This window comes from Meles meles, chromosome 8 (assembly GCF_922984935.1).
Source record: "Meles meles chromosome 8, mMelMel3.1 paternal haplotype, whole genome shotgun sequence".
Classification (NCBI taxonomy): Eukaryota; Metazoa; Chordata; class Mammalia; order Carnivora; family Mustelidae; genus Meles; species Meles meles.
In genome coordinates, this window is record NC_060073.1 from 79,368,664 (window position 1) to 79,379,541 (window position 10,878).

The window sequence follows — 10,878 nt, forward strand, 5'->3', positions numbered from 1 at the left end:
ATATGTGGTGCACATGTGTACACGTTTCCATTGGGCATATTCCCAAGAGTGGAATTGCTAGGTCAGGAGATATTCGTAAAGTCAGCTTTAGGAGGGAATGCCAAGCTCTTTTCCTAATTGTTTGAGCCAGTTAATAACCCAATAAGTAGTATATGAGTGTTCCTGTTATATATTCTTTCCAACACTTGGTATTATCAGTCTTTTTAATTTTAGTTTTCCTGGTCAGTATATAGTAACTTCCGATTGTGGTTTTAGTTATGTATCTGGTGAATAATGAAGCTTAGCTCCATTTCATGTATTTATTGGCCATTTTGATATTCTCCTTTGTAAAATGTGTGTTCAATTTCCTTGCCCAACTTCCTATTGGACCACCTTTATTCTCATTGATTTGTAGGAGTTCCTTCTATATTCTGGATATAAGTCCTTTGTTGGTTATATAAATTGCAGATATCTCCTCCTACTCTTACTTGTTTCTTCACTTAATAATATCTTTTGGTAACCAGAATTCCCTAATTTTAATACATTCAAACTTCTATGGTCAACATTTTTGGTATCCTATTTAAAACTTGGCTTGTCCCAAAGTTATAAAAATATTATCTTATGTTATCTTCTAGAACCTTTTGCTCTTTAGCTTTCATATTTACATTTACACCTGAAATCAAATTTTTGCATATGGTGCAAGGTAGTATTCTCAAACTCTTTTCCCATGAAAATATTCAGTTGAATTTGCATGTGTTTTCCATTCCTGTAGATGCTATTGAATTTTCTATATCCAGAATCAAACTAATGACAGTTTGTTTTCTACTTTCATATCTTTATACCTTTTTTCTCTTTTTCTTGCTTTATTATACTAAGGCCTCCTCCAGTAAATGTTGAGTAGGAGAAGTGGTACAGGCAGTATTCTTCTCTCATTCTCAATTGAAAAGAGAAAGCTTTCAGTAGTCCACCATTTTGTATGATATTTCTATAGGTATTTTGTAGATTCCTTTGAAAAGATTAAGGAAATTCCCTTTTATTCCTAGATTGTGAACTTTGCTCACAAATATGGAATTTTTTCAAATGCTTTTACTGCTTCTTTTGAAATGACCGAAAGAAAATAAAATAAATGACCATATAATTTTTCTCTTCTGCTTGGTTATTGTGATATCTTTTCTTGTTAACCCAACTTTGAATTCTTGGAATAAACTCCACTTGATTCCTATATTTGGTCTGTTCATATTGGCTTAGAATTTTTGCTGTGTTCACTAGAGAAATTAGCCTGTAATATTCCTTTGCTGCCCTTGTCAGCATTATGCTGACCTCATAAAACAGGAGGAAAAGGTTCTTAATTTCATATTCTTCTGTTTCTTCATTTTCCTTGACTTTCTGCATTGGTTTCTATACATAAAAGAGCCACCTCTCCCTGTCTCAAGAAAATGGTCTCTGGTAGGTTGATTTCAGTCTTTTATTTTTCAAGTCTTGAATTTTCGTTTGATTCTTTTTTACATTTTCTAGTTCTGTGCTGAAATTTTCTGCCTTATGATTTAATTTCTTGAACATAATAATCACATTCTTAAAGTAGGTGTTTACCTCAGAAAGTAACTAGTATTACTCTTACCAATTGTGTTCACTTGTATTCAAAGTATATTATGTAATTTTTCAGCACCTCTCCATGATATACTCATATTGGATACAAATTATAAACAATGGCTACAACAAAAATGTTTAAACTGGATGGGTATCCCATGAGTACTTTTCTGCTTTTCTGGAATCTATCCCCTTCTTTTGGAAGTAAGATTTAAGCTCTGGTGGAAAGAGAAGACTTAAAACCATTAACTCTTCATGTTGCTTCTCCATGTCCTCATATCAGGGAGATCATATGATAGTTGTCTTTCTCTGATTGACTTATTTCACTAAGCATGATACGCTCTAGTTCCATCCACGTCGTCGCAAATGGCAAGATTTCATTTCTTTTGATGGCTGCATAGTATTCCATTGTGTATATATTCCACATCTTCTTTATCCATTCATCTGTTGATGGACATCTAGGTTCTTTCCATAGTTTGGCTATTGTAGACATTGCTGCTATAAACATTCGGGTACATGTGCCCCTTCGGATCACTATGTTTGTATCTTTAGGGTAAATACCCAGTAGTGCAATTGCTGGGTCATAGGGTAGTTCTATTTTCAGCATTTTGAGGAACCTCCATGCTGTTTTCCAGAGTGGTTGCACCATCTTGCATTCCCACCAACAGTGGAGGAGGGTTCCCCTTTCTCCACATCCTCACCAGCATCTGTCATTTCCTGACTTGTTAATTTTAGCCATTCTGACTGGTGTGAGGTGATATCTCATTGTGGTTTTGATTTGTATTTCCCTGATGCCAAGTGACGTGGAGCACTTTTTCATGTGTCTGTTGGCCATCTGGATGGGGATAGGAGAAGAATAAATGAAACAAGATGGGATTGGGAGGGAGACAAACCATAAATGACTCTTAATCTCACAAAACAAACTCTGGGGGTTGCTGGGGGAGGTGGGATTGGGAGAGGGGGAGGGGGCTATGGACATTGGGGAGGGTATGTGCTATCGTGAGTGCTGTGAAGTGTGTAAACCTGGAGATTCACAGACCTGTACCCCTGGGGATAAAAATACATTATATGTTTATTTAAAAAAAAAAAATTTGGAAGGGGAGGCGAACCATAAGAGACTATGGACTCTGAAAAACAACCTGAGGGTTTTGAAGGGTCAGGGGTGGGAGGTTGGGGGAACAGGTGGTGGGTAATGGGGAGGGCACGTTTTGCATGGAGCACTGGGTGTTGTGCAAAAACAATGAATACTGTTACGCTGAAAAAATAAATAAAATGGAAAAAAAAAAAAAACCATTAACTCTTGAAGCGTTAGAGATCTCTAAAGCCTTGAAATGCTCTTCTGTGTTCATGGCTACCTAAAATGCCAGAATTATTTGAACAGAATAAAATCTCATATTGACAAAGTAACTGAAATAAACTTCCTGATTTAAGCTACGGGAACCACTATGGGGATTTAGCAAATTCTGTATCAACAAAATTTGGATCTTTAAGGACTCCAAAGTAAGCATTTCCCCGGGGAAAGCAAACATGATGAATTGGTAAATGTTCTAATGTCAGCGGTTGTTAGCATTGTAGGATCATTCGTTTCTTCTCAAATATCATCTCATCCAAGGGGCCTGGGCAACCAACCAACCAGAGCACCTCCCTCTTTTTCCCTGACCCCTCGTCCTGGTTTTTGTTTTGTTCATGGATGGCACTTCACCATAAGACATTTACGTCTGCTTGTGTGTTTGCCTCCCTCCCTTCTAAATTCCCTTAGAATTTAAGCTCCATGAAAGTAGGGATTTTTTCTGTTTACCGTGTAACCCCCATACCTAAAATAGTGTGTAGCACTAGTAGGCACATAAAAAGCATATGAGATGATCTGTTTTATTAACTTAATAAGCACTGGGCTTTCTTCTCTCTAAAATTCTGCGTTAATCCTTTGAGGAAATTCCTAGCTCCACAGTCACCAGGAAAGAAAATTCTCTACTGTTTTAAGTCTGGGCATGGGGAACTTAATCTGTGATGTTTCCTGAAAGACATGGCCCAGTCCACTCTTCTGGGTCCAGTAGTTCCCCCACACACACATTCTGCATTTTAACTTCTACGTCAATTCTGTTCCTTCCAAGACCATCAGGAACCTTCTAGCTGCTAATTAAATATGGCTTTAAGAACTCATCATCCTTCATTTTTTCTTGAAACTCTCATGTCCTCTGGCTTCTATGACCCTATTCTTCACTGATTTCCCTGCTGTCTTTCCAATTCCTTTTTCCCAGTCTGCTTCCAAGCTTCTGCCTCCTATACATTTCCCTTAAGTATTAATGTTCATCATTTAGTTATAAAATACGCATATATTATAAGCATCAAGTGTATGGCAGGTTCTGTTCTAAACACATCTTTGATGAGACAGACAGGTCTACAGTCTAGTGAAAGAGAGGAACCCCCCCCCAATGGATGAATGGACTAACAAATAGTGTTCCAGACACACAGTGGAATACTATTCAGCCATAAAAAGGAGTGAAGTAGTGATACATACTACAATGTGTTGGGTGAACCCCCAAAACACTACGCTAAGTGAGAGCAATTGGCCCCAAAAGATCATATATTTTATGATCCCACCTATATGAAAGGTTGAGAATAGGTGAATCATAGAAACAGGATGCAGATTGGTGGTTACCAAGGGCAGCAAGGGTAGCGGGGAATGGGGATCAGTGGCTTAATGGGTTGAGTTTCCTGTCAGGAGGATGAAACTATTTTGGAACCAGAAAGAGATGGTTGTTGCATAACATTGTAAATGTAAATTGTAAAGGCCACAGAGTGATTCATTTTAAAATTGTTTTATTTGATGTGCATTTTACCTCAAAAAAGGGTGGGGACAATTCATGACTGGAAACAAAGGAATATTAAAAAAAATCAAATAGTGATAAATTGTATGACAAAAAGAGAAGCCAGTGATGTGACAGGAAGTAACGGGAGTGTGAAAGATTACTTTCAGTTACATGGCCTGGAAAATGCAGAGGGGACACTGAGGGGACCTAAATTAAGTTGAGACCTAAATTAACAACAACAACAAATGATCCAAAGATCTGGAGGAGGAGGAGGTCTGCAGGCAGAGGGAGTCCCTGGTGCAGATCTGTAAGGCAAGATCAAGTTTGTTAAGTTTGAGAACCAGTCAAGGAGGGGGTAGAAGAGTCTGGACCGAGGAAGAGAGAGAGGATGGAATGAAATGGGGACAGAGAAGTATTCAGAAGAAAAGATCTGTAGAGACTATAGGCCAAGGGAAGGAATTTGAGTTTTGTTTTTAAAATATCTTTAAAGAAGACCCTCTTGATTGCCAAATAAATAATAAACTATAGAGGGGCAAAGGTAGGAATGGGGAGAACAATTTTCAGGCTATTTCAGTAGTCAAGGCAAGAGGTGATGGTGCTGGCTTGGTTACGGTGGAGAGAAACATCTGGGATCGGGAAATGTGGTGGAGAACACACCAGACTGACAGGGTTGAGGGAAAAGAGAGGGGTGAGGAAAAGAGAGGGCTCTGAGATGACTCCTAGGATGGCATCCTGAGCACTCGGTGGACGCTAGTGCCACGTGCAGACATAAGACAAGTGGAAGGAGCAGGGTGAGAGGATAAAGCCATGATTTCTAGATAGGGCACTTACATTCAAAATGTTTATTAGACATGCAAGGGGGATATCAGATAGGTGTTGGGATATGGGACTCTGGCATTCCAGCAAGAGATCAGAGCTGGAAACAAAATACGGGAGCAATCAGCATGTGGCTGGCATTTAAGTCTGTAGGGCTGGATGAGAATACTTTGGAGGGTATAAATGGGGAAACTGTCCTAAGATAAAGCCTCAGACAATAACGTTTGGGGAATCTTGAAGGAGAGGAGGAAAAACTGATGGTAAAGAAGGTGGGACCCATGAGCAACAAGGTTCATTTGCAGAAACAGCCATCGACAGGATACGAAGGAATAGAATCCACAGTAGAGGTAGAAGTAGGAGTCTCTGAAACTGAGTATGGCCTAAAATATGCCTACAGGTACAAAAGGATGTGGAGAGATGAGGGAGCTCCCTCCTGAGAAGGAGGCACCAGGTAATGAGTGAGAAAGTGAATATCCCAGGGAAGGACAGTAGAATGGCCAGGTGGTGTTAACTAACCATCTGACATTGGCAGTCATGGACTTCAAGTGGAATCAGTCCCCGCAGTGATACAATCCTCCCGCCCCCATCTACCTGCCCCTCAGATGCAGGCATGGCTCAGGCTGTTGATTTAGGCCTGGGTTTTACCCAGTCCCTAGGACAGAGACAGGATACAGGCAGGGGGCGGGGAGGATGGGGGACAAGTTTCTGAATGGTTTATAAGGATGGATCTGGAATATAAACTGAGTTAGAAGGGGATGAGTGACGTGAGAAAGTGTGAATACTAGACTAAGCTGGAAGGATAGCAGACGGGTTGCTGAAAATCTTCATTAATAAATAATGTGGGTTATCACTACTGACAAGTTCGAGAACATGAACATGGGATGGGGGCCTGAAATGAAGTTCTCTCCAAGATCCTATTTTTGAACTGCTTTTTTTATTTGCATGTCTTGAATGATTTCAATCAGACTCAAGGCTTTAATTGTCTATAACTTTGAAATATCTCTGATCCAGAACTATCTTTTGAGATCTGGACTGATGACCTATTGCATCTTCTACGTGACAATCTGTTTGAGTCCCAAGTCACCTCTAATTCAGCATTATTTAAAATCAAATGCACTTACTCCATTCATATATTAATTTAAAATTTTTGTTTAAAATATACTCTGTGCCCAAATCTGTGCTAGAACCTGGGGAATCGAAAATAAATAAGATCTTACCCCTAATGGGCCCCTTTTACTGTTTTATTTTTTCTCAGTAAGTGGCATTCATGTCACCCACTCATCATTCAAGCCAGAAGTTAGGAAGTCATCCATCCGAGATCAGGTTTCCTAGAATCTGAGATGGAGATTCTTATGAAAGTGATTTACCGAAGGTAGTATTCTCAACAGAAGGAGAATCAGGGAAGCAGTCTAAAGGAGAGGAGAAAAGCTAAATAAGGGTGAGGTCTCAGCAAGAGATTAGCTTGGCCTGGTCTCACCAGGAGCTTGGAGATGAATTGCACGACAGAGTAGGTTCCCCTGGAGACAGGAAGTCAGGCGTTCTGTGCCTTGTGTCCATCAGTCCTTGCCTCTGGGAGGAGAGGGAATGGGCTGAAAGGGCTACTGCAACTTCTTGGATGAGGCAGGAGGCTCTCGCCCAGCTGAGGGTAGGTTTCCAGAGAACCAACACCCACAGCAGCTGGGCAATGGATGTACTAGCCCATTGAAGGGAATCCTCATAGGGCACCAACAGCTTCTGCTACCATCTGCCTCTTGAACCACTCAGATCCATATTCACTTCCTGTCATTTATTCCATTCAGGCCTATCTTCTCCAAGCTTCTGGCTGGCCATAACTTCTGGGAAAGCTTAAAAGAGGAGGGTTAGTGCAACAAAATACAGGCCTTGATGCTGCAACTGGTCTCAAGGACTTGACTGCTAGTCATCATCTTTTCACCCATTCTAGACGCCCATGCCCTTGCTAGGATGTGGTTACTTATAGTTAAAAGTAGGCATGAGGGTATTAAAAGAAATCTCAGTGGCTCATTTGAAAATCAGACATATTCCTTACCACCTCTGTTATGTAGCAGTAGTCTTTTTTATTTAAGATTTTCATTATTTATTTGACAAGGAGAGAGAGAGAGAATGAGAGAGCATACCCACAAGCAGGGGAAGCAGCAGAGGGAGAGGGAGAAGCAGACTCCCCGCTGAGCAGGGAGCCCAACGTGGGGCTCAATCCTGGGAGCCCGGGATTATGACTTGAGCCAAAGGCAGACACTTAATGGACTGAGCACCCAGGTGCCCTATGTAGCAGTAGTCTCTGTGGTGATTAGGGCCATGTACCGCTGTTGGGGTACTACTTCTTTTCTGAGCCTCTGATCTGTCGGAACGAGGTGCCCAATGTGGCTAGGTGGCAGCCAGTGCTTTAAATTTAGTGAGAGTCTTACAGGTCTCTTGTTGGAGGCATTTTCCTCTCTGAGACCAACCACCTCAATACTCAAGATACAAAGACAGAAGGTCCGAATTCTCCAAGTGGGTCAACAGAAATGACAGAGAGTGGAGCCATTCCTCCATCCTCCCTTCTGTTCCCAGATTCCTGCATTCTACCTGTTGGAAACACAGTCGCGTGTAATAGCCATTGGTTGACTGTCTACACCATATCCCGGAGAAGGGTACCTCATCCTCACAGGGTATAATTTCCCAGCTGATGCCCCAGCCCTGCCTTCAAGAAGTCTATCAGGCTAGCATCCTCTAGGTGCTGTTGTATGCAGGAAGTCCAATGAATGCCAAGGTCATGCCCCACCAACATACTCCTCTGCTGCAAATTAGGTCCTTTCATATTAATCAGGATCCCACATCAGTAAATCGGTCTCTCTGTGAGCTCTCAGGTAGTGGTCAAGGCCAAGGCCCTTTGGGCAGGAAAGGCAAACCCACAGAATATATGTCAGTGCTGGTAAGGATGAAACATTGCCCTTTCCAAGGTGTAAGGGACCCTGTGTAAACTGATTGCCAAGAGGCTTGTTGGTGTCCTTGAGAGATGCTGCCTTGTTAGGAATTCCTCAGCTTTGGTCTCTGTTGCAAGCAGATGAGATACTCAGCGGCAATAGCTAGTTAACTTAACCTTGGCGAAAGGCAGACCGCACCATTGGACCCACCTGTAATTTCCACTGGAGTGGCTAAGGACAGAGCTCAATCCAGTCATCCTATCCACTTCTTAGATGCTCTACCTCAACCAGGGCTCAGCAGCATTACAGGAACTGTTTTGTGACTAGTATAGAGTTTTCTGGCCTTGTTCCAGAATCTTAAGGGTCTTCAATGCAACTTGCCTCCTAAACTTACCAGAGGCTACACAAGGCAAATTTTTCTATCAGAGACTCCTCTAGTGTGGGATCTGCTAAGTCATTTGGTATAAATTAGGACTTCATAGGTCACAAAGAATTAAATGAACACTCCCATATTACCACAAAGTGTGTAACTGGGCACTCACAACTGAGGCTTTGTCAGCTCTAATTGGACAAACGAGCTGAGTTCCAGCATTAGGGCCTTCCCCATGAGGAAGCTTCTTGTACGGCGACATGCATCATGCTGCCAGCCCTCCCCACCTGGCCGACTCCAGACAGCAATTAGCTCCCTTTTCCCTCCAATCCTTAATTTTTTTTTTTTCCTATTAAGCTTTCCTTGCCCAAGTCTACTATAATCTTCATTTTAGCTTTTTGGAGTTGCCTATTTTCAGGTGAGTAACCTCTGTTTAACAAATTAGTCAAGTATGTTTCAGGCAAGTTCCATGTTGTCCCTGCTTTTGCAGTTGGACACAGTAATATTCATTTCTAGAGCTTTTGAATATAATGGTGCTGTGATGTTTTCGTTCCATCAGGATTTCCTGAGCAGTCCCTGTATTACAAAAGCAGAGAGAGTTTAGCATGGATTATCTCCCTGAGAGTTGCCCTTCGACCATGCCAGGGATGAAGCATGTCTGGAAACAGGAAGGTTTAGAAGGCTTTGTGTTCCTCATCTAACATTTCTTTCTGTCTTTAGTCTCCCCCAGATATAGTCTTCCCAGCCTCTCTGGCTGCACAGCATTTCCTTCTGGAGGAAGAGAAACGAGCAAAAGAATTTGAGAAACTTCTAAATACGCATATTGATGAACTTCAAAGACATACAGAATTTACTCTTAATAAATACACCAAGCTAAAACAAAATAGACACGTATGAGCTTTTAAACTCTTTTATTTGCTTCCCCCACCCCAAGGAAAAAAAAGCTCTGGCAAAATATTTACAAAGCTGAATAATGAAACTGAGAAATTTTGTTCTGTTTTCTTAAGTAAATCATTTCTGTTAGGCAGCTAGAAAATATTTTGTTCGATAAAGCTGTTTGTATTTCTATATTTACATAGTAAATTGTTCGGCTGCAGAGTAACGAGAAAATAAACGTTGACTACTCCAAAAGAGATTCGTTTCCCAGTCTAAGGAATATTGTGGAATTCAATATGGGGTTTTCCCCCCACTTGAATCGTGTATACTGAAAACCCATTTCATCTGTAACAACACAAAATGAGAGAAAGGGAATGCCACCTTCCAAATACCAACGGATCGAGCACAGCTCACTTGTTCTAGGTCTGGAAACTCGAGGATTTTTAAGAATGAAAGACATTATTTTGAGCTATGTCAACATCCTAAAATTTCTTTTAGGAAAAAAAAATACAGCTTTACTGGTTTCGCGTTCGTAATGTCTGTTTTAACACAATGAGACATGGAACGAGCTATTTACACACTAACATATATGTGCCAGCCAGAGATTAAAGCTTTCCTGTTAATGCTAACTACTTCATGGACATGAACAAGATCAAGAAGATATAAAACATTACTGTTGTGACATTCTTCTCTGTAATACCTCTGTTGTCAATATAATAAAGGAATACAAAATTCTGTGGACTGAAAATATAAATGCCAAATCTGTATACAACAGTAGTAGCATGGTAGTGGACAATAAAATTCAAGTTACAAACATGTAAGCATGATAATCCATTCTTTCTTTAAAAATGACATTTATATAAAGATTATGAAAAATCCCTCTATAGTCACTCAAGGTAAGTCCTACAGCTTTTATGCTTTTCTTTTTCTCTTCGAAAAGACTAAATCTCAACATATTGAAAGACAAAGTCAAGATGTCTAGATAACAAGTGTCATTGTCATGCGAGAAATGCAGAGCCCTGTTCCCTTTAGGAGATGGGACTGTGTACAGCTCTTGATATTTGAAGAAAGCCTTCACACAGCAATATTCATTCCAACTCAAAACAAGCCTGTGAAGTCAGCAAGGCTAGAATCCTTGTTCCTGGGAATCCAGCTGTTAAGAAACTTCTAGAATCAGGGTAATCAAGGGAGTCAGAGATGCCTGGCTTTTAATTATTGGCTCCAGCTCTTCCTACTTCCCAGTTATCACCTTTTGTAAGCAAGCAGATGGTGAACAAGGCTTATCCACAGAAGCCCTGTTTCATGACAAAACATCTCAGGGTACAAAGCCTTCGGTGTACCCAAAAAAGTCTATATGAGGAAAATAACAGAAGTTATGGTGCTTTAAAACTTTTTAGTAATTTCTAGCCTGGATGCAAAATATTTTTCAGTGTTATCTTAGGAGATGGGAAGAAAAAGTATGTGGTAGGAAAAGGGCATTCCAGAAACAATTCTAAAAGCTTTGTATCTGTAATGCAAA

General features: G+C 40.7%; 1 protein-coding gene across 1 annotated transcript in view; it reads left to right on the forward strand.

Annotated features, from left to right (window-relative positions):
• The window catches only part of DEUP1 (deuterosome assembly protein 1), an 80,072-nt gene extending 70,692 nt beyond the window's left edge, over nucleotides 1–9,380 (forward strand). The window contains exon 14 of the mRNA XM_046016499.1: nucleotides 9,204–9,380. Coding sequence (XP_045872455.1) covers nucleotides 9,204–9,380 — 177 coding nt within the window. The remainder of the gene's footprint in view (nucleotides 1–9,203) is intronic.
• The last annotated feature ends 1,498 nt before the right edge of the window (nucleotides 9,381–10,878 follow it).